Source organism: Berghia stephanieae, chromosome 4 (genome assembly GCF_034508935.2).
Source record: "Berghia stephanieae isolate SIO BIC M18660-M18661 chromosome 4, UCSD_Bste_1.3, whole genome shotgun sequence".
NCBI classification, from domain to species: domain Eukaryota; kingdom Metazoa; phylum Mollusca; class Gastropoda; order Nudibranchia; family Aeolidiidae; genus Berghia; species Berghia stephanieae.
The window spans coordinates 12780026-12805261 of NC_088363.1; the positions used below are offsets into that span (position 1 = coordinate 12780026).

A 25236-nucleotide genomic window follows, 5' to 3' on the forward strand; every position below is an offset into this window, starting at 1 on the left:
ATTTATCGGTATTTCACGGGGAAGAAGAACAATTCCTTGTTACGGGAAGGCGAGTGGGTCGGGCGGGGATAAGACGTATAGCCAGTGTTTTTTCTCAAACCGATTCAATCAGTAAGACAGAAATCCTTTTCAATCCTGGGCCCAGTAGGTAGATAGATAATGGTAATGTCAACACTGGAACCAGTCAAACACTCAAACACAATGGGAAGAAGACCACGGCCGGTTTCGGCTCATTATTCACGACAGACTTCACCACCAGGGAGGGGGCTTGTGCTGCGCTGGAATGGTCTGGTTTTGCTGTCTTAGTCTTAAGCGACTACTGTCTCCCTGCTTGGATGGGCAAGGGGAATCTTCCTCCAACTTTGCTTTCCACAATAATTCCAGTTTCCTTCCACGGTGTTGTGTAATTTTCCGCACCCAACTGAGCCATTGACTTAGACTAGCTTGGTGGGTGGGTTCCTTGTAGACGCAACTGATAGGGTTTCTCATAATTGCTTCTCTCTCTCTCTCTCTCTCTCTCTCTTTCTCTCTCTCTCTCTTTCTTTCTCTCTCTCTCTCTCTCTCTCTCTCTCTCTCTCTCTCTCTCTCTCTCTCTCCCCCCCCCTCCCCCCACACACACGTTTTTCATGCAGTTCTTTTTTTTAGTATTATTATTTTGATGTCGATCGATATGAAATCCTGTTTTGCTTACTGTTCTTCTAAAATTAAATACTGTGACAAGCACCACAACATTTTTAATAATAATAACATTTTTAATAACATTTTTTAAATGTCGCTCAACAGGCGTCATATCTCGTTCTACATGTTAGGTGTTGCTGTTGGTCAGGGACCTCTTGTAAAGCCTTTTGAGCACGTTTAGTGGATATTACGCTATATAAAAGCTCAACTTTAAAGCTCAATTTGATAGATTTTGAAAGGGTGTGATTATCATAGAATAGACATACTAAATAGATTTTGAAAGGGTGTGATTATCATAGAATAGACATACTAAATATGAAAGGTCATAATGTTGTTATAAACCACATTACCTGACTCAGCCGTGTCCAATCGGCGGCTATGACATCTGAAGTTATTATATAAAATAAAGAAAATGGCTTTTTCGCTGAATACCATTGTCGATTGCAGGATCATCAAACGTCTCGTGTCCGCTGTTGAAAGCTCTAAATTTACCCCAATCCCCCCTTTTTTTCTCTCTAGATATATCTCAAATTTTCCAGCTTTTTCCGTGATATCAATAGAGCATTGTCATTCGATGTGTTGAAGTCGTTATTTAGTATAATTGACAGTGTTCTTATTGATCTTCTTCCCTCGGGTATATTTCATTATTTCTGAAAATGCTTTACTTGCTACGATTGCTTTTCTATTATCGGGGGGGGGGGGGGGGGGGGGGGGGGGGGGGGGGGGGGGGGGGGTGGTGAGGAAATGTGTTTCGGTAATCCATAGAGTTGTTCTCAAGGGAACTCATTCATTTTTCGTTCACTTAGGTTAAATCCAAATGGCGCAATTCACAATTATACTATTTCTAGTTCTGGGGGAAACCACGAGAATGAAGGAATTGGAACGCTTGATTTTTTACATTTCTTTTCAATTTATTTATATATTGATTCTTTCGTTAATTTGTTAATCCGTTTCGAGGACAGTTTGAGAGTAATTTTTCGATGCTACGATTGTATGAGAACATTATTCCAACTGTGTCCAATGACTGCAAAAAATATGCGACTTAAGTATGATGTCCCAGGTTTGAGAGTTTTTGGCAAAGATGAGAGTCGTTTTAATCGATTGATATTTGAAGGACGAATTTTCTGGCCAAAATTTTAAATGCGTGTTATTGTTTTGTTTTGCTTTTTTTTTGTTTTTGTTCTGCTTTGTTTTTTTTTTTTTGTTTTTTTTGTTTTTTGTTTTTTTGTTTTTTTTTTTTGGGGGGGGGGGGGGGGGGGGGGGGTTTGTGGTTATGCATGTCCTAGGATTTTGCCTTTTTGATTACCACATTAAAACAAAGAATAGGAAAAGCTCTACGTCTAGATTATATGATATGATAGCCGAATAGTCCAAATATTCTGCTGTTTTGGGCAGTATTGCGTGTTAGGGTGTTACTTTCAGCTTTGTGGAAAGTTGGATTCTATGGTATTTATCCATCAGAAATGACGGTTGCACCGTTTTTTTTTTTTTTTTTTTGTTTTTTTTTTCTAATTTGCACACCCCCTTCCCAATAATTAATTGTTCTTTTTAAAACATAATCATCATTTTTACACTACTTTAAATGTATTCCTTTTCTGGGCTTGGTAGCTCAGAACTAGCCGGGGCGAACATGCCTTGTTGAAAAACAGACCGAATCGGATTGGAGTGTGGAAGGGAATTATAGGGACAAAAGAAGCGAATGTAATTGGTGGTGGTTCATAATACAATAAGTGGGTAATGCTTCTTGTGTGCTACAGGATCTAAATATGGGGAGAAAGAGTCGTTGGGTGGGTGGGGGGGGGGGGGGGGGTCCCTTCTTCCTTCTTCTTAGACTTATGTAATGGTTACATAGAGTATGAAATGTATTCGTTTGACTACATTAGGGATAAAGAAAAGGTTACTACTTACAATAGCATGATACATACAAGCAACATTAGGTTCACGGTGGGGGTAGATATATATTCATTATGTAGTCGACCGTGTTTGTGCTACTTGCCCCGCTGCTTCTGCTGCTGCTGCTGCTCCGGAGGTATCCGACACTCCCTCTGAACATGTTTTAAAGTCATTGTCATCATCATGATTTATTTTTCATCATTTCTTCTGCATTTGGATTTGTGTACATACAATTTATTCAAATGACGTGTTGTTCATTCAGTTAGTGATTTATTTATTCTTCAAGTGTGGGAAGTTTCTCCCCGGGATGTACAGGTTTGTCCTGACACAAAGTTGCCCTGAGATTTGGATCGCATCGTCAAGTGTTCGCAATAAATAAATAAATAAATAAATAAATAAATGATAATATTTTGAAAAATTGATAAACAAATAGGTGGATAAATACCAACATTGTTTTTAAAAAATAAATGAAGGCATAGGTATTAATACGTAAGCATTTTTTAACGGAACAGACCAGCCCAAAATAGAAAGCCTTCCAGGGCTTGGTTTGGAGACCCATGTTGATTTAAATAAGACCATCAATTAAACGATCACGGACCTGACGGAGGCAACAATGAATGGGAAATAAAAGTAAACGATATAGTTTAGTCTTAGAATCAGACTCTCAAAAAGAAAGAACGGGCTTTATTTATTTGAATAGGAATTATTTGTTGTATTTCAGACCAGATCCGTATGCCAATGTTTTCACATTTATTTGTGGGAAGGTTAAAATTTGGCTAAATTCCAATTTCTTCTTTTAGAATCCGATTTTTGAACAAAATTTTGTTTATATATGAAATATCCTTTTGGCATGCTTTAAAATGAATTTTGGCAAATTTCTAATTGGTCACAGATCCAGATCTCCTTTTTAATCACTTGGACGATTTTCTAAAACCCGCGATTGTTTTGGGTCCAACTGCAGAGCTACGGGAGCATATTATTATTATTGACTCGTAAAACCTTATTGGAGAACGGTTGCTATCAGAGCACATCATTAGCATTCTTGGAAGTGTTGACCCCTGAAGCCCGCCAAAAGTAAATTTGACCCCCACCACAACCACCCTTCCGCCATCTACGAATTTAATCCATCCTCCAATAGACCAAAGACCCGTTCTTTCCTTCTCCAAATTGAGCTATTTATAATTTAAAGATCTGATTTTGAAATGTTACACTTTTTAAAAAAATCCTAATTGGCCAAATTTAACTCCCTATGGGCTTGATTAGCAGGTCTGAATTAGCCTACTGAATGGTCTACCGTACTCTGAAAAAAAAAAAAAAAAAAAAAAAAAAAAAACCAACAACAAAAAAGAAACAAGAAAAAAAAAACAACAAAAAAGAAAAAAACAAACAAAAAAAAACAAACAAAAAACCAACAAAACAACCCGTCCCCCCCCCCCCCCCCACACACACACACAAACATAAAAAAATTTAGCCAGAAAACTCGTCCTTCAAAACGTCCCAGGTTTGAGAGCTTGTAACAAGATGAGGGTCATATAAATCGATCGATATTTGAAGGACGAGTTTTGTGGCCAACATTTTAAACACTCGTTGTTGTTGTTTTTTTTGTTTGTTTTTTTTTTTGTCTTTTGTTTTGTTTTTTTCCAGAGTAGGCCAGTGGTGATTAAGGAGAGAAATGCATTGAATGAGTTCAATTATAAAATAACAAACACGCCCTATCACCAAACAGGAAAACAGTTTTGGCCCTCCAGATTGCTGCAAATCCTTCCTTTGTGTGTAGGTGTGTGTCATTTGATTCGAGGTCGCTCTCGGTCTTTCTCGTGTTTTATGATAAAGTGTAGGCTTAATGTAATATTTTATATTATATTATTATTATTATTATTATTATTCGTTTCGTTTCAAAGTTTTATGAAAGCCTTTCGGTTTTGGTTGCGTCTAGTTTTTGCATTGCCTGTTTTGTGTATCGTCGTAATGGAACTGTAGTAAGCGTGATGAATACTGACGTACTTTGAAAAATAAACAAACTATACGTACTTTAAAATTTTGGCCAGAAAAATCCTCCTTCAAATATCGATTGATTAAAATAACCTTCATCTTGGCAAAATCTCTCAAACCTGGGACTACGCGAAGTCACGGGTTTGAGAGTATTTTTTGCCAAGATGAAGGCCATTTTAATCAAACGATATTTGAAGGAAGAGTTTTCTGACCAAAATTTAGAATACGTGTTTTTTTGTATTTTTTCCAATGTACGGTAGAACAGTGGATGGATAGGCTAGGGATATCTCATCAAGCCAGCCCGCCACAGCAGATTTTATAACATAACATAACAATCCTGTTTGTTTTTAACCTATGAATAACGTGGATCGATTTAAGGCTAACCTGACGTATAGGATCTTTTATTGGAAAATACTTAATTATATTAATATTGCCCATTAAAAAACACGCCCAAAATAATTGCGTTCGGTTAACAGACCGGCAAATACGGGCCTGGCCTTGGATCTGACCATATTTCACTCAGAAATTATTAGTAACAGCAGCAATACGACAGCAATGCGACAGCAACGCGACTGCCATTTATTGTTGTTCTGTCATACTCTGTGAAGAAAAAATACAATAACATATTAAAATGTTTGGCCTGAAAACTGGTCCTTCAAATATCGATGGATGAAAACTCCTCTTGACAAAAACTCCCAACCCTTTGAAATCCCAGGTTTTAGAGGAATTTTATTTGTTTGTTTTGTTTTGTTTTGTTTTTTCCAAGATGAGGGTCATTGATGTTGCTGACGAACGATCTGGCCAAAATGTTAAATACGTGTTTTACCAGAGTACGGCTGTATTGCTGTCATGGTCAAAATGATAAGGACAATGGTTAGTGATGTTATGGGCTCGGCCAAAATGCTCACAACATCCGCCAGCCGGAAATAACGTACGTACTCACTAAACTTTGTGTAACCTCAAACGTTTATAGCCTAATAAATAGAATTTAGTGAGAAGTTCTCGTTAGAAACAATTTCGTTCCTCCTATAGCCATAACAAATGGTTGGAAAAACATATACTTTTGAAACCAAACGAAATTCATGTCTGGCCGTGAAAGGTTTTGGATAAATAGGAGTTATGATTTGAACGTTAGCTGCACGTACGTAAGGACGGACCAGGCCACAAGTCGTCGCTAGTCAAGTCGTTTGAATTCGTTCCTCATGTTATTTAGTATTTCTCGTTGTTTTGTGGAGATCGGAGGTGGAGTGGGTTTTATTTCACTTTGTAACACACTGTGTGCTGATTCATGGATTCAGATGATGTGCATTGTTGTTGTTGTTTTTGTTATTATTATTATTATTATTATTATTATTATTATTATTATTATTATTATTATTATTATTATTATTATTATTATTATTATTATTATTATTACTATTATTATTATTATTATTATTATTATTATTATTGTAATTACTACTACTACTACTACTACTACTACTACTACTACTACTACTACTACTACTACTACTACTACTACTACTACTACTACTACTACTACTACTACTACTACTACACTAATGCTTCTAATTATTATTATTATTATTATTATTATTATTATTATTATTATTATTATTATTATTATTATTATATATTATTATTATTATTATTATTATTATTATTATTATTATTATTATCATTATTATTATTATTATTATTATTATTACTATTATTCATAGTGTGTTTATAGTTGTGTACATGAGATACCTTTGGTGTAGATAGTTATCGTGACAATCTTGTTGTTCCAAGTTGTAGAACACGTCATTCTTGTTCTCGTGGTCTATCATCTATAATGTAGCTTTTCCATCCTTGATGCTCATTGACGGCGACTACACCTAATTTATTCATTCATTCCTTCATTTACTCAATTTATTCATTCGTTCGTTTATTCATTCGTTCATTCATCCGTTCATTTACTAGAGATGGAGCGAAAAGAATTTATCCTTGATTTGTGTATCAAATCGTTTTCAAATTACTTGATATATTACTGTAGTGGTCGACATCGTCGTCGTCGTTGTCATCATCATCATCATCATCATTATAATCATCCTCACCATCATCATCAATGATTATGCCACAAATGTTGTAAAATCATTTTATCTCATTGCCTATGCTTTGATATGACCTTACAGTATGGAACGCCCACTTCCAAAAGCCGTTCCTATCTCATGATTACAAAACGGAGTCTCCACAATATCTTGACATAATGTGATCAATAGATTGAACACTTCGATAATGCATGTGAAAAAATATACACGTCTGTTGTGTCATGACTTTATTATTGATATCAAGACTGATTTGTCTATAGTGGCGTCGGTGGCCATACCATACCACACGTTGTCTCTTCCAGCATTGAGTAGGTGACAATGTTCAAGAAATTAAAGTTTGTCTCCCTCTGTAAAACACTTTGTTCACTCTTGGACTGGGGGATGAATGAGCTCCAAACAGTGGCGAATATTGTACACGGATAATACCTTACGTCTACAAGTCTCAAACTTGGCATTCCAAATAAATTCTTAGGTATGAGACTTTTAGACACGTTTAGAAGGGAGAGAGGGAGGAGAGAGAGAGAGACAGAGAGAGAGAGAGAGAGAGAGAGAGAGAGAGAGAGAGAGAGAGAGAGAGTTTTAGTCGATCGATATTAGAATTTTTTATCTTTACTGTCCAAAATGGAGAATTCGAACTACGAATGTAATGTTGACCATCGGCCAACTACAATTTGACTAAATTCATTGAATTGTATTGGACAGACAGCCATGTCCGTCCAACCCTTGTCCTGAGGCCTGGGGTCGTCGTGTCCATCCGTCAACGTCAGGGTCGTACATAATAAAGTCTTCATTGACAAGCCTTGCATCATTGTCCAATCAGCTGCCTCGTACTGACCAAATAATTTTTTATGTGTGTGTTTTGGCCAGAAAACCTTTTAAAAAAAAATAAGTAATAGAAATTTTGTATTGATCGGATAGGCGATGACTCTTGCTTAGTTTGAACACGTGTAGTGGATATTTTTTGGTGTGTGTTTTGGCCAGAAAACCTTTGTAAAAGTTTTTTTTATTTTTATTTTAATATCGATGGGATAGGATGACCCTTAGTTTGTCAAACATAAATGTCAAACCTGACATTTCAAAGGGATTCTGAGATTTGAACCTTCTTGACAAATTTCTGTGATCACTGTAGTTGGTCACAGAAATGTCTGTCCAATCCAATTTAATGAATTTAGTAAAGTTGTAGTTGGTCACAGAAATTTGTCAAGAAGGACAGGGGGTGGGTTGGGGGGGGGGGGGGGGGGATGATATCATCTTAATTCGATTGATATTTGTTTATTAAAATGTTTTCTGACCAAAATGATCCAATGGAGAAGTGAAAAAAGAAATTTAAAAAAAAAATTAAAAAAATAAAGTTTGAGTATTTGTCGGCATACAGTAGTTTTTGTACTACTACCGAATATGCAATCCGGACAATAGAAGAGGGATGGGGATGGGAGAGGGATATAGTCATGATGACCTGGCGTCACTGCTAAGGTCATATTGACATTAGTAGCTGTAACAGTAGGTAATGGACAGTGACAGTGACAGTTGGTGCCTTATACACACTGACATCATCGCGGCTGGGGCTTGTTCAAGCTGGACCAGCCGCTCACCTGTACCCACCGAATACACTACACAGGCCTGGTGGTCTGTGTCTGTACCCAGACCCCAGACGGCTTGCATACAAAATTTCCTTCTTATAATATATCTAATGTACTTCCCTGTTTTATGTCTTCTGTGTGCTCTCCCCCCAAACCCACGCCTCTCTCTCTCTCTCTCTCTCTCTCTCTCTCTCTCTCTCTCTCTCTCTCTCTCTCTCTCTCCCTCTCTCCCTCTCTCTCTCTCTCTCTCTCTCTCTTGTACCCTGACATATTTCATTTCTTTATCACTGTACTTATTCTGTCTGATTCTATCTATCTATCTATCTATCTATCTATCTATCTATCTATCTATCTATCTATCTATCTATCTATCTATCTATCTATCTATCTATCTATCTATCTATCTATCTATCTATGCGGGTGGTTGGATGGGAGCATCACCCTTGAATCATATACCTATGATGTTCGCATGGGTGTACGATCGATAGTGATGTCGTTTCTTCTTCTCTTACTAGCCTATCCTGCTTCTTTGGTTTGTGATTGTATTTTTGACAGGGGATATTTTTTTCCTGTAAATCCTCTGCCTGTTTGTTCTTGGTTATTTATAATTTAGCTTATGATATCTTTAGGTTATGATTTTGATTGACATTTGTACTATTTTTGTCAGATTGCTTGTTTTTTTGTTTCAGCGGTCTCTCATATAACCTCAATTGTGTTGGAAGAGACCTAAAGCAACAAACAAAAAAAAAAGAAGAAAAAAATCTATCTATCTATCTATCTATCTATCTATCTATCTGTCTGTCTATCTGTGTATCCATCCATCCATGTATCTATCTGTCTATCCACGCATCTGTATTTTGCGTGTGTGTGTGTGTGTGGGGGGGGGGGGGGGGGTCTGTGCGTGTCTGTGCGAGTGTTTGTGTGTGTATATGTGACAGTCGATGCATTGGATAACTACACGATTGCTTCACACTCCCGTCTATTCGATTCCCCCCAGGCCCTCTACCCAAAACCCCCAGAGTAGACTAGATAGATAGGATAGAGACGATGACAGTGTTAGATTCGTTCCCGTAAGATTAATTCATTACCTGGACGGTCCAAGGATGTGATTAAATGACACTCCAAGTGTCTGGATGTCATACGAACACACCATGCCATGCCATCTAGGCCAAGACTTACACACAGTTAAAACATCGTCTATGGAACATTTCAGACAAAGCACATAATATGACATGCTTGATGGTATGCGTTTAAGTAGAATACTACCACTTCTGGCCGCCAGATTTATCGTATCAACATTCATATATTATGTTTGACCTTAAACGTTCAGAGTCTGTGAAATTTTGTGAAAACTAATCACTCATAATGACGGTATAATAACTATAAGAAAGAGCCGAGCGATGTTAACGTCAATCGTTGTCTATTGAAAGGGCCTGCCAATGTCAAGGTTGGCTCAATCTCTGTTGTTAATTTTCATTTACATGACCCCCACCCGTCCCTTGGTCGTGGCCACTGCTTTATCAATCTACACTTGGCGATTAAAAACGAATGACGTCATCAATGTTTGTTGAATCATGTCATCACATCTGTGGTTTTCCAACTCACCGTGCCAATCTGTCTATCTATCCATCAACAGTTCTTCATTTCCCGGACATTACACCGTACAAAAACGGAGTTCTTTCATTTTATTGTCAGTACTAAAGGTGGCGGATGTGGCCTCCGTTATGACGACAGGGGAGACGATTCGGATAGAACATTTAATATAGATAGTGTGCGCTTGGCTAAGAAGCTCACAACATTGCCATCCTGAAGTATTACGGACCAACACACGAAACTGTGTGGAACCGTGAACTTTTATAGTCTGGATAACACAGTTTAGGGAGAATTACTCATAGACGTGGATGGCAAAAAACAATAACAAAGACCAAAGTGACGTCAACTTCATTCTATCTATACACGACACATTATCCTACCCAAACAACGTTGGACTTTCAACAACAGTAGCTTTATTTTTAAAGGCTTTTGGAACATTTTGTATTGAAATCTAACTCAAAGGCGAGTGTGGAGGGGGGGGGGGGGGGGGGGTCATCGGAAATGTTATTTATTTTTTGTCCCTTTGAGAAATTCTATCGGCATCTTCTCAATTACTAACCCAATTCTCTTTCAAAAACATTTTTTTTTCTAATATATTCCACTTGTCCTCTAATAATACCGTTTTGAGTCGAATGGCCACATTTTGATTTGTGATCAGTATCGACTGCCGAGATGGGCATCAATTTGATCTACACGAGTGTTTTCCATACATTTTTATCTCCTGGTGTGTGTGTGTGGGTGTGTGTCTGTGTGTGTGTGTGTGTGTGTGAGAGAGAGAGAGAGAGAGAGAGAGAGAGAGAGAGAGAGAGAGAGAGAGAGCTGCTGACACCTGTGTATGTAAATGATGACAAGACGATACTCACCGATACACACGCTTTACACTTGACAGGTCACTTAATGATAGATAGCGTCATTGAATATACAATAGATAGTGTGAGTTCGGTGGTGGCTACTTGAAGCACTCACTCTCGTATGACTGGTTGATCTGGCCTTGACTCACCAACCGTGTGAGTTGAAATGTGATAAGATAACGGCCAGCCATCCCATCGTAATTGATACAGTCTCAGGTTCATTAACCTGAAACACTCGAGGGAATTCAGCCGGTGTCATGTCGTTGTTTAACTCACTCAACCCTAACACCGACTATGTCCGTAGTTTACCTGAGTTGCTTTTACCCCATGCCTATTTATTACATTTTTCTGAGACAAATTATAGGCGTAGTATCAAAGCTAATGTTATTAGCGTTTGCATGTAAATGATAGTTGAAAAAAACTATCTATGTGCATTCATTTTAATACATTTTTTTCCAATTTTGAAACACAGCAAAAGTCTCTAGGATTGAGTGAGTTAAATTAATGTCTTCTAAATCTGCCAATGTATGAAAGCTGGAGTTTATTCCGGTTTCTGTAACCCAAACACGCTTAACCCTTTCATAGAAATGACAATCGTCTAAGGTGAAGTAAGCACTTTTTTAAAGACTTAAAACTAGAAGTGCTTCAATGAGATGGATAGAAAAATAAAGTGAGTAAATGTGACTCATATCATATAAGGGAACAACACAAAACAAACAACGTTTTTGCCCGATTCAGATACGTTTTGTGTCCTTCTGTCATGAAAGCAGGTCCTTCAACGAACTAACAAGAGTGCCTGCGTCTATCTTTCATGGATACATCGATATAAGTCATGAACAGTTAACGCGACAATTGTTATTGGACTAAATTGTCTCAAAATGTGCAGCCATCGTTCTTTCGGCGATAAATGGATGCGTTCTTGTGTCTCCGTATAGTGGAATCAAACTTAACTTGTAAAGGGTTAGATACGGTCGGTGGCTGTGCCAAAGATAGACAGTGATTTGATCAACTTACTTACCATAATAGGGCAATGTCTCTCACCGATGATGATGATCTCATGATCATCATACCATGTCTTGGTATGCAATGCCAGGCCTAGCGATACATATTTATAACATTCACGGTTATTTAAATGAGTTGTCTGCCCCTCTGATTGATGTATGCCGGAAGTGACGATGACAATTCATGACTGGGGGATTAACCGACCTCCTCCTCCTCTTCCTCTATCCTCCCCTCCTCCTCTTCCTCTATCCTCCCCCTCCTCCTCTTCCTCTATCCTCCCCCTCCTCCTCCTCCTCCTCCTCCTCCTCCTCACCACTAACGAACCGATCAATAAACTTGCCCAAAGTCTACACCTTTAAAAAGCAAAAACCAAATGAATGATGAATGCATTGAGATGTCACACGTAAAATAACAATTATTAGTCATGTTTGGACTAACCGAGATTCCCTTTTCAACAAGTGACTGGAGTGTGCAAGAGTATTATGATGATGTTGATAATAATGATATCCTTGGAAGAAGAAAAGACAGGAAACCCTTTTAGTCGAGATATTATCTAACACCGATATCAATTTACTATTGTATGGCTGTGTCACGTGGTATCAAACTAATCTCTCCCCTCGTCGTGTGAATTGACGCTACATGACATTGTAGAAATTTAATACAACACGTAAAAAAATAAAAAATATGATAGACCCCGTCTATATTCCACCCATGACACTTGCTTTTATCATTTGACATCATCAAGGTTTACATTGACCTACCGTACATGTTAATTGATATTTTAGAGGTGAGCATGGGATTGTCTATTTATAATGTCGGCCAACTGATTTTGTCTTCTATTTAATCTCTTCCTTTGATCTCCGTGATGTCTAGTCTAGGATTCCCACGATCATTGGGACCACGATTGATGATGTCTGCTGGCTGGCGAAGGAGGTGCGGCGACAAATTATATCGGTAGTATTACGTTAGATTAAAAAAACAAAAAAAACAAAGGGGGTAGGTGGGGGGTGGTTGGTAAACACTCGCATGCATGGTTAATTACGTAAGACAAAATAAAACAAAACCTATGACAATTTTAAAGAAGAAATAATTAAAGCTCATTAAACATGTCAAAGGGAAAAAACAAAACAACAAAAAAAAAAAAACCACAAAACAAAACAAACAGAAGCAAAACGATCCAACCCAATGAAGGCAGACGAACGAAACTACAAGCTTTTTGTTAGGGATTGACAGGGCTGTCCATAGGTGTATAACTTACTATTTATAAATCTATGGGGCTGTCTTTTAGAGTGGGCGAGAGACACATACACTTATTTATTACTGGAATTACGTCGTACCACGGAGTTCTACTATATACGGTAGACTTCTGTGCGTGGTACTGATAACAATAGTTGACGTGTGTTTTCCATGCATTATGGCAATAGGGCATTGAGGATTGGTGAGTGACAAAACCACAAATATTGAATGGTTAGGTACTGGATTAAGTCGTAGACAACTTGATGTGTGGACAAACCACATGATTCAAATGGGAGGGATATGGCTTGAATCTATCGTGTTGTTGTTCAGGACGATCCCCATTGGGTACTCTCCCCCCCCCCCCTCTCTCTCTCTCTCTCTCTCTCACACACACATACACACACACACACTCTATCTCTCTCACACACACACAAACACACACACACACACACACACACTCTCTCTCTCTCTTTCTTTTTTTCTTCTCTCTTTCCCACTCTTAATCTCACACTAACACACACACACACACACACTCTCTCTCTTTCTCTCTGTCACACACACACACACACACACACACACACACACACACACACACACCCGATTCCTCGTGTTTTTGTCACAGAAATGGCATTTTAATGATGACTACTATCGTCGTCGTCGTCCCCAACTGAACTGTGTGTCTTTCCCAGCCCAGCTGTGTCCGTGTCTTATGTCCTCCGTGCTCTCTAATTATTGACTTTTCTGGTTTCTGGTGATCGGTAAATATTGGATCCGTGGTATGGCGCATTGGCGGTGAGTGGATGGAAATTACATCTGGGGGCTGTGTTTGTCATTTGTACTCCCTTCCCCCTCCCCCCCCCCCCCTTTTTTTTTTTAACGTCTGTCTGTCTCTCACCACTGGATGGACGGATAAGATGTGGAGAGAGAGAGAGAGAGAGAGAGAGAGAGAGAGAGAGAGAGAGAGAGAGAGAGAGAGAGAGAGAAGAAGAAGAAGTAAGGATGGGATAGAAAGAGTCATAAATTGAGAGAGAGAGAGAGAGAGAGAGAGTGTGTGTGTGTGTGTGTGTGTGTGTGCATGTGTGTGTGTGTGTGTGTGAGAGAGAGAGATGAGTGAGTAAATAGTAGATATTGAGAGAAGTGGGAAAGGTGGGAGAGTGTTACTCTAGTAAGTACTTACCAAAATCACTTAATAGTTTCCATCAGATAGTTAAATCTAACGCTTCATTAACGCTCTGTTTGTTACAAGTAAAGACCGTCTTTGGTTTCAAGTGCTGAGATTCTCTCACATGTTGTTACGTATTCAAGTATCGTCTGATGACTTTAGACGTTGATGGTATATATGTCTCTCTCTCTCTCTCTCTCGCTCTCAATCGTACATTTTACTGAATAACGAAGGGGGGGGGGGGAGATTGGGATGTTTGGACCTTGATTGTCTCACTTCGGATAGGAGAGAGAGAGAGAGAGAGAGAGAGAGAGAGAGAGAGAGAAAGAGAGAGAGAGAGAGAAAAGAGAGAGAGAGAGAGAGAGGTGTAAGATCGACAGCATGTGCTTCAACAACCAAGTTCAATCAATTACAATTGTCAACAAGTGTGCGTGTGTCGGGTCACCCTTCACTGATTTTGTTGTATAATCTTGTATTTGGTGCCTGTCATTTTATACCTCTGATAGCCGTGTGTGTGTGTGTGTGTGTGTGTGTTTCCTGTTTCTTGATGATTTCCTTGACGGGATTACGACTACAACACTCAGTCAACGACCCCTGGAAGGAGGGGAGGAGGACCTGTTGATAATTTATCGCTTTAAAAAGGCAGGATGACATTATTTCAATGAACCCCAATAAGCTTCTGGAGTTCATCTGAGGTGATAGTTCTTGTATTCCGAGGAGTATCATATATTATTCCGAATTGAAGTGTTCAATTTATTTAGGGTGGATTTGTGATTTTGTGATTTCTCATCGTGATGGTATAGGTAGAACGAAGATGACGTCACTCAGGTCTTTGTTATTGTTTTTTTTTGGTTTTTTTTTTGCCATCCGCGTTTATGAGTAATTCTCACTAAACTGTATTAACCAGACTATAAACGTTCAAGGGAACACATAGTTTTGTGAGTATGTCCGTTATACTTCCGGATGGCAATGTTGTGAGTTTCTTGGCCAAGCGCAAACTATCTATACAATTTATTTATATGATGATATGACGGTGTGTTTATAACCAATTATGTATTTGTCTTTAAAATTTAGGAAGCTGTTTAAATGCTTGAACCTAAAGGTCGGGGGTCAAATTTCATTGAGGACTTGGGATTTATTGTAATGAATGTGTCGGGAGTTCGGGATTAAATGTGAAATGTGATGATGAAGAGGACGGTCCATCAATGGTGTATTTGTTATTGACTGTTGGTGAGATACCTATGCTTATGGGACCGATTGATCCAGATCTTTTATTGAACGATTGATAATTATTTTGGGAGTTGTTGTGTTGTATGTGTCTGTTGTGTTTGTGTGTGTGTGTGTGTGTGTGTGTGAGAGAGAGAGAGAGAGAGAGAGAGAGAGAGAGAGAGAGAAAGAGAGAGAGAGGACAGCTGTTACACCACAAAGTGCAAAAAGGACCTCATTGAGTATATTAGCACTCATTACCAGGTGTGTACATGAAATGATGATCTATTGATAAATACCAGATATATTGAGTATAAAACTGGCAGTTTCCGATTGCGGCTTGACACAGAAATCGTTATCAGTGATATAGTAGTATGTTCATGTAGTAGTATGATGACTCATACACAATCATGTCATACTATATATACAACTTACCCTAATGTATTCTATCTGTCTGTTTCATTTATCTTCACCCCTATCTGTTTTACTGGCCTTTGGATGTTTGGGCTAGATAGAAGGGTTGTCGCGTCGACGCATAAACCGGATAAGCCTCGATTCTCATCTGCTGGTCTGTGATTGTTTCTTGGTCTCTTCGATTCTCCATCATTGGTTTTATTGTGATGGTCTTTGCTGAGTGGTCCGTCTCATAATATTCATATTTCTTGTGACCAAATTAAGCTCCAAAGTAGTTGGTGGATGTTGAAGTGGTTTGTCTGGAACTGTATTTTAAGCCAGGTGTGGTCCCTGACGTCGGATAGTGTTAGAGCTACTCGGCCATATATAGTAAAAAAAATTTTAATGGCCAGAAAACTCGTCCTTCAAATATTGATTGATTAAAATGACCTTCATCTTGTCAAAGACTCTCAAACCTGGGACCTCCAACTCGTCCTTCAAATTTACATCCATTAGAACGGCCATCGTCTTGTCAAAGAGGTTTGAAAGTCTGGGGTTTTTGGTTTTGATAAGACGAGGGTCATTTTAATCGGTCGATATCTGAAGGACGAGTTTTCTGGCCAAATTAAAAAAAAAGATGACTCTCTCTCTCTCTCTCTCTCTCTCTCTCTCTCCCTCTCTCTCTCTCTCTCTCTCTCTCTTCTCTCTCTCTCTCTCTCTCTCTCTACCCCCCCCCCCCCAATTTCACTGTCGTACTCTGGCAAGATTCTTTTAAACAAGATTGTCGTATTTGTTTGTTTTTAATTCAAAGAAATCTCAGGTTAAATAAATTATTTTTGACAAGTCGAAATTCAAAGTTTGAAAAAAAAAAATAAAATAAAAAGAATTCAGACGAAGACATGAAGGAAGGGGTTTCGTTGTGTCAAAGGCAGCTGCTCGACATGTCACTGTTGTGTGGCGAAACATGGTAAGTTTTGGGACTCTATTTCCGGTTCGAATTGGATTGCACTTGGAAAACGATTCCATCCCTTGTCCGCCAGTGCCATTTTGTTACTGTCACCTCGTTTTAAAAACGTTTTATCGATTGGACTAGAGTTTTGGAAGCAGTCTTACGGACGGAGTTCCTACTTTGTGACGAGATTATGGAGTGTTGTAATGAATTCTTCATGTGAGTGGACTTTGTCAGACGCGATATCTACACCTAGGATGTCACGTGACATGGGTACGTTCGAGGACATCGATTGCTATTAGATACTCCTTAATGTTATTGCCGCTAATCTGACGTTCCTGTCCAAGTAACAAACCTTGTTCCTCAACAAAAACCTATGAATCTGACCAGTTTTTTTTTCTTCTCTCCCCCCCCCCCCCCCTTCCTTTTTCTTTCTTTCTATTTTTGAATATCGTGTGTATGTATGTGTGTGTGTGTGTGTGTGTGTGTGTGTGTGTGTGTGTGTGTGTGTTTATCAGTGTAAGAATGAGGAGATCGATGTTAAATGAATCGACTGTCCCGATAATGTCGCATCCAACGGACGTCAGGACTGTGGCTATGATGATGATATGAGTCGATATTAACCTCTGGAATTTGTATCATTTATATTAACACTTTTCACACCAGCGTCGATAATACTTTTACCCAGCATGCCTTATCGCTCACCAATATCACAGTATTACAGTTGTTGTATACGACTCGGGATTTGGGTGAAATCTGTGGTGCTGTTACTGCCCTCTGGTTTAAATCAATTAGGTACCACGTTGTTAGCGGATGAATAATGGAATAATGGAGTTGAAAATATAATTTATTCCCGTCGTTAAAGGGTTAACATGAATTAGTTTGATGGAAATGAGGATGAGATGAAGACTGTTGCATTATTGTATCATCTGTTCTGTAGTCATCAATTCGATTCAATGCAGATGATCGGAAGATGGGAGGTTGGGGGATGGGGGGAGGGGTTGTCTGGGACTCGCATTCCACAGACTACACACTCTATCGGAATCAGTTCATTAATTATTCTTTTCATCATGATGTGAAATAGAATTACATCACTACACGTGTGTGTGTGTGTGTGTTTGTGTGTGTTTGTGTGTGTGTACGTGTCTTTGTGTGTGTGTGTGTGTCGGAGTTGGAGGTGGGGACGCGGGGAGACAAAGAGTGGAAAGGAAGAGAGAGAGAGAGAGAGAGAGAGAGAGAGAGAGAGAGAGAGAGAGAGAGAGAGAGAGAGAGAGAGAGAGACCTAAGCTGTGTCATGTTCATGTTATCCACGGATAGGATTATTGACGATTTTTCACTTTATTTTTTCTTCATCTTCATCAATGTCGTCGTCTTCGGCACCGACCGTTGTCGTTTTGTTGTTGTTGTTTTTTATTCTTTTTGTAACCAATAGTATTGACTGGTTAGAATGTGCTTCCAATCAGACTCCATCTTGTTTGGTCTTGGCCGTTTTACCCATCATTTGGTTTTAGAAATATAAAATCCTCTTGAGTAAATTCTTATACGGGTAGTCTAGTCGAATCGTGATGTATACATCGATTGTTTATAATGAACTGGAGTAAGGTAGAATTGTTGTTTCTCTATGGATAAACCCACTTCATCATAACCCAATCCCTGTTGACTTGATGGTATGGTGAAGCAGTTCCCATCAAGTGTAGCTTTGTATATCCCTTGGCAAAGAATGGAACAGTAACAGGCATAGTTTGGCCATGATGGGTGTGTGTGAGTATGGCATCAATTCTCATTGGAACGAAAGAATTGTTTCGCGATTCGGGAGTTAATGTGTTGGATAAATTGTTTTTGTTTTATTTTTGCAACTTTATATTACCATTTTTTACCAAAAAACCTAAACTATTTGCATATATGCATAAATTAAGATGACCTCCATTTGTCACAATGTTCAAAACTCCATTGAAAGTGTTCGGGAATACTCTGAGAAAAAAACAAAAAGAACAACAATAATAAATTGAGGCAAGAGCGCTCGCCCCTCAAATATTGATCGATTAAAAATGAGACCCTAAAATAAGGGTGTTTTAACAGGTAATAGGACAGTGTTAAACATAATTTCTCCAAGTTTGAGGTCATCTTTGGAGATATAAAGTTAAACATTTCTGTCCAAGATTTATAAATTATTTAAAATGGGGGATAAAAGAGTATTTTGTTACGGACTGTACTTGAACCGGTTGGAGCACCGGATTTCATGAGACATACGGCACGATTTACGAACTGGCAAACAGGTCGATAAAGAAAGCATCAGGTCGCATAATGTAAATTACCACGAGATGGGATGAGTCGCATTTCAGCTCCACGCCCAGATAATCTACACAATGGGGAGTCGTATAACTATCAAGATCATGGGTTATTAACATTATCATCTATTAGAGATGTTAATGGTAACAATGACATATCATGGTATTGTGATGGATGAAGTATGGTTGATATGCATAAGTGTTTTGGTCTGCTGTGGGGTTCAAGGAGTATCTCTAAACAAACGGACACCCCCCTCCCCTTACCACCCCCCTACATGAAGGGCTTTATTTCAAATATCGTTTGATAAATTGACTTCGAGTTTGCGGAAAAGTCTCAAACCTTGGATTTTAAGAGAAATGTCAGGTACAGAACTTTTCGACGCTCTAGGGACGGTTTGGTCATTTCAATATGTCATGTTTAAAGTACAAGTAAAATAGCTCTGGCCATAGTGTGCGTGTGTGTGTGTGTGTGTGTGTGTGTGTGTGTGTGTGTGTGGTGGTGATGTTTTCATTGTATACCAGTAGTTAAGGAAAAAACCATTAATGGAAGAGATGCTTTTGAGAGATACAGATTAGCCTTTTAAAAGGGTATCTTGTTTCTATGTTTTAAACCACCAGGTAAATATTCCGTGTTTTGGAGAAAAACTAGCATCTATCTATCTATCTATCTATCTATCTATCTATCTATCTATCTATCTATCTATCTATCTATCTATCTATCTATCTATCTATCTATCTATCTATCTATCTCTATCTCTATCTATCTATCTATCTATCTATCTATCTATCTATCTATCTATCTATCTATCTATCTATCTATCTATATCTACCCACCTACCTAACCACCCGTTTCCGCCCTCTCCCCTCTCTCACCCACTCCCTCACACACACTCCCTCCCTTACTCTCCCACTCCCGTTTTTGCTTACATTGAGATATCTGTAAGTTGTTAACTGAATTCATTTGAGTTTAGATAACATTTTGATTTGCCACGCCAAACCGTCAAGTGATTAGTTTAATGGCAAAGCCCCTGCCTGCCCTGTGCGCTGTGCCCTGTGCCCTGTGGACTACTTGAGGCATGGGTTTATCGTCATTGGTGATGGTAGATGTGAGTACTTATTCTGGGATGATGATATAATATAATGCGTGTGGGATTTGGAATTGCACGTGTGGATATGTGAGTGCGTATGTGTGTGTGTGTGTGTGTGTGTGTGTGTTCGTTCGTGCTGTGGGGGCTATGAAATATGAGAGGTGAGGGAGAAAGAGAGGGGAGAGAGAGAGAGAGAGAGAGAGAGAGAGAGAGAGAGAGAGAGAGAGAGAGAGAGAGAGAGATCAGTAGCAGAGAATCTTTTTTTGTTTGTTTGTTTGTTTTGGTTTGTTTTGTTTTGTTTTGTTAAACAAGAGGTGTGAAAGAGGGATTTATAGTGTAATCTCGGACTGGATTGTTTCCATTGTTTATGTTAACGATGTGCATTCATTCATAATGATTTTATCTCAATATTGGCCCCACTAATTATTGCAGTACAAAACGCCTTTTTCGTTTTGACCAAAGAATTTTTGGGGTTTAATTTACAATACGTGTATTCAAATGACTTGTTCCCCTCTCCTTCCATAACTTGCCAAACCCGAGATAAACCCGAGACTTCCTAAAATCTTTATTTTCTAAAGGGTGCGGGGGGGGGGGGGGGGGTCACCTGCAAATTTTTGATATATGTATTGAATATGTTCTGTCCAGAATGATTTTTTTAAAATGCGTGTGATTGTTGTGTGATAGATTTGTTTGTTGTGTGATAGATTTGTTTGTTGTGTGATAGATTTGTTTGTTGTGTGATAGATTTGTTTGTTGTGTGATAGATTTGAGATTGTTGTGTGATAGATTTGTTTGTTGTGTGATAGATTTGTTTGTTGTGTGATAGATTTGTTTGTTGTGTGATAGATTTGTTTGTTGTGTGATAGATTTGTTTGTTGTGTGATAGATTTGTTTGTTGATAGATTTGTTTGTGTGATAGATTTGTTTGTTGTGTGATAGATTTGAGATTGTTGTGTGATAGATTTTTTGATGATTTGTTTGTTGTTGATAGATTTGAGATTGTTGTGTGATAGATTTGTTTGTTGTGTGATAGATTGTTGTTTGTGATAGATTTGTTGTGTGATAGATTTGTTGTTGTGTGGATAGATTTGTTTGTTGTGTGATAGATTTGTTTGTTGTGTGATAGATTTGTTTGTTGTGATAGATTTGTTTGTTGTGTGATAGATTTGTTTGTTGTGTGATAGATTTGTTTGTTGTGTGATAGATTTGTTTGTTGTGTGATAGATTTGTTTGTTGTGTGATAGATTTGTTTGTTGTGTGATAGATTTGTTTGTTGTGATAGATTTGTTTGTTGTGATAGATTTGTTTGTTGTGTGATAGATTTGTTTGTTGTGTGATAGATTTGTTTGTTGTGATAGATTTGAGATTGTTGTGTGATAGATTTGTTTGTTGTGTGATAGATTTGTTTGTTGTGTGATAGATTTGTTTGTTGTGATAGATTTGTTTGTTGTGTGATAGATTTGTTTGTTGTGTGATAGATTTGTTTGTTGTGTGATAGATTTGTTTGTTGTGTGATAGATTTGAGATTGTTGTGTGATAGATTTGTTTGTTGTGTGATAGATTTGTTTGTTGTGATAGATTTGTTTGTTGTGATAGATTTGTTTGTTGTGTGATAGATTTGTTTGTTGTGATAGATTTGTTTGTTGTGATAGATTTGTTTGTTGTGTGATAGATTTGTTTGTTGTGTGATAGATTTGAGATTGTTGTGTGATAGATTTGTTTGTTGTGTGATAGATTTGAGATTGTTGTGTGATAGATTTGTTTGTTGTTGATTGTTGTTGTGTGATAGATTTGAGATTGTTGTGTGATAGATTTGTTTGTTGTGTGATAGATTTGAGATTGTTGTGTGATAGATTTGTTTGTTGTGTGATAGATTTGAGATTGTTGTGTGATAGATTTGTTTGTTGTGTGATAGATTTGTTTGTTGTGTGATAGATTTGTTTGTTGTGTGATAGATTTGTTTGTGTTGTAGATTGTTTGTTGTGGATAGATTTGTTTGTTGTGATAGATTTGTTTGTTGTGATAGAGTTGTTGATATTGTTGTTTGGTGATAGATTTGTTTGTTGTGTGATAGATTTGTTTGTTGTGATAGATTTGTTTGTTGTGTGATAGATTTGTTTGTTGTGATAGATTTGTTTGTTGTGTGATAGATTTGTTTGTTGTGATAGATTTGTTTGTTGTGATAGATTTGTTTGTTGTGTGATAGATTTGTTTGTTGTGATAGATTTGTTTGTTGTGTGATAGATTTGTTTGTTTCACTCAAAATAAATAATATATCACTCAAATAAATAATAATATCACTCAAATAAATGAATATATCACTCAAATAAATAATATATCACTCAAATAGTAATAATATATCACTCAAATAAATAATATATCACTTCAAATTAATAGATATATGCACTCAAATGATAAAATATTCACTGCAAATAAAAAATATATCACTCAAATAATAATATATCACTCAAATTAATAATAGTTCACTCAAATTAATAATATATCACTCAAATTATAATTAATATATCACTCAAATTAATAATATATCACTCAAATAAATAATTATCACTGCAAATTAATAATAATCACTCAAATATATAATAATATCAATAAATAATATATCACTCAAATAAATAATATATCACTCAAATAAATAATATCACTCAAATAAATAATAGTATCACTCAAATAAATAATATATCACTCAATAAATTAATAATAGATATTCACTCAATATAAATAATATATCACTCAAAGTAAATAATATATCACTCAAATAAATAATATATCACTCAAATAAAGTAATAATCACTCAAATAAATAATATATCACTCAAATAAATAAATATCACTCAAATAAATAATATATCACTCAAATAAAAAATATATCACTCAAATAAATAATATATCACTCAATAAATAAATATCATCAAAAAATAATAATCACTCAAAATAAAAATAATCACTCAAAATAATAATATATCATAAATATAAATAATATATCACTCAAATAAAAATAATCACTCAAATAAATAATATATCACTCAAATAAATAATATATCACTCAAAATAAATAAAATATATCACTCAAATAAATAATATATCACTCAAATAAATAAATATAAATAAAATAATATAAAACTCAAATAAAAAAATAAAACTAATAATATATCACAAAAAATAATATACATAAATAAATAATATAATAAAATAAATAAATATAATAAAATAATAAATATCAAATAAAAATTACACTCAAATAAATAATATAAAAATAAATAATAATCACCAAATAAATAATACACTCAAATAAATAAAACATCAAAAATAAATATATCAAATAAAAAAACAAAATAAATAATATAAAAATAAAATATATCACTCAAATAAAAATATACATCAAATAAATAATAACTCAAAAATAAATAATATATCATAATAAATAATAATAAAATACATAAATAATAATATATACTAAAAAAATATAATAAAAATATATATAAAAAAAAATAATAAATAAATAAATAAAATCAAATAAATAATAACACTCAAAAATAATATATAACAAAATAAATAATAATACTCAAAAAATAATACACTCAAAAATAATATTCAATAATAAATATACCAAAAAATAAATATCATCAAAAAAAATAATAATCAAATAAAATAATATATCACAAATAAATAATATATCACCAAATAAAATATACACTAAAAAAATAAATATACTAAATAAATAATATTCATCAAATAAAAAAATCACTCAAATAAAAAAAACTCAAAAAATAATATCATAAATAAATAAAAAATAAAATATATCATAAAATAAATAAAATCATAAATAAATAAATATATCAAATAAATAATATATCAAAAAAAAATAAAATACACTCAAATAAATAATCATAATAAATAATCATCAAAAAAATAATATATACTCAAAAAATAATATAATCAAAAATAATATACATCAAATAAATAAATACAAAAAAAATAATAATACAAAAATAAATAACAAAAAATATAATCAAATAATAAATATATAAATAAATAATATAAAATAAATAATAATACTAAAAAAAATATACACTCAAATAAATAATAATCACTCAAAAATAAATACCCAAATAAATAATATACATCAAATAAATAAATATCATCAAAAAATAATATCACTAAAATAAAAAATAACAAATAATAAAATCACTCAAATAAAAAATATCACTCAAATAAATAATAATCACTCAAATAAATAAATCACTCAAATAAATAAATATCACTAAATAAATAATATCACTCAATAAATAATATAACTCAAATAAATAATATATCACTCAAATAAATAATATATCACTAAATAAATAATATATCACTCAAATAAATAATATCATCAAAATAATAATAAAATAAAATATACACTCAAATAAATAATATATCACTCAAATAAAAAATATCACTCAAATAAATAAATATACTCAAATAAAAAATATAACTCAAATAAATAATAACACTAAATAAATAATATACAAATAATAATATACACTAAATAAATAAATATCACTCAAAAATAATCACAAAAATAATAATCAAAAAATAATATATCACTAAATAAATAAATTTACACTCAAATAAAATAATATTACACTCAAATAAATAATATACACTCAAATAAATAATATATCACTCAATAAATAATATATCACTCAAATAAATAATATATCACTCAAATAAATAATATCACTCAAATAAATAATATATCACTCAAATAAAAAATAAAAAATATATCACCAAATAAAATAATAATCATCCAAATAAATAATATATCACTCAAAAAATAATATATCACTCAAATAAAAATATATCAATAAACATCAAATAAATAATATCACTCAAATAAATAATATCAATCACAAAATAAATAATATATCATCAAATAAATAATCACTAAATAAATAAATAATCAAATAAATAATATACTCAAATAAAATAAATATATCACTCAAATAAATAAATATCACTCAAATAAATAATATATCAATAAAAAATAACTCAAATAAAAATATATCAATCAAAAAAATAAATAAAATATCACTCAAATAAATAAATATATATAACTCAAAATAAATAAATATCACTCAAATAAAAAAATCACTCAAATAAATAATAACACTCAAATAAATAATATATCACTCAAATAAATAAATATATCATCAAATAAATAATATACACTAAA

The 25236-nt window shown here is 35.0% G+C and overlaps 2 protein-coding genes across 2 annotated transcripts in view; one reads left to right on the forward strand and one right to left on the reverse strand.

Annotated features, from left to right (window-relative positions):
* The window catches only part of LOC144970043 (uncharacterized), a gene marked incomplete in the record, with an annotated part of 150687 nt that overhangs the window by 87169 nt on the left and 38282 nt on the right, over nt 1–25236 (forward strand).
* LOC144971618 (activated Cdc42 kinase-like) overlaps nt 18537–25236 on the reverse strand; it is a 14893-nt gene continuing 8193 nt past the window's right edge. The window contains exons 7-8 of the mRNA XM_078912692.1: nt 18941–19007; nt 18537–18596 (exon numbers count right to left, since the gene is read on the reverse strand). Of these exons, the coding sequence (XP_078768818.1) occupies nt 18537–18596; nt 18941–19007 (127 nt within the window). The remainder of the gene's footprint in view (nt 18597–18940; nt 19008–25236) is intronic.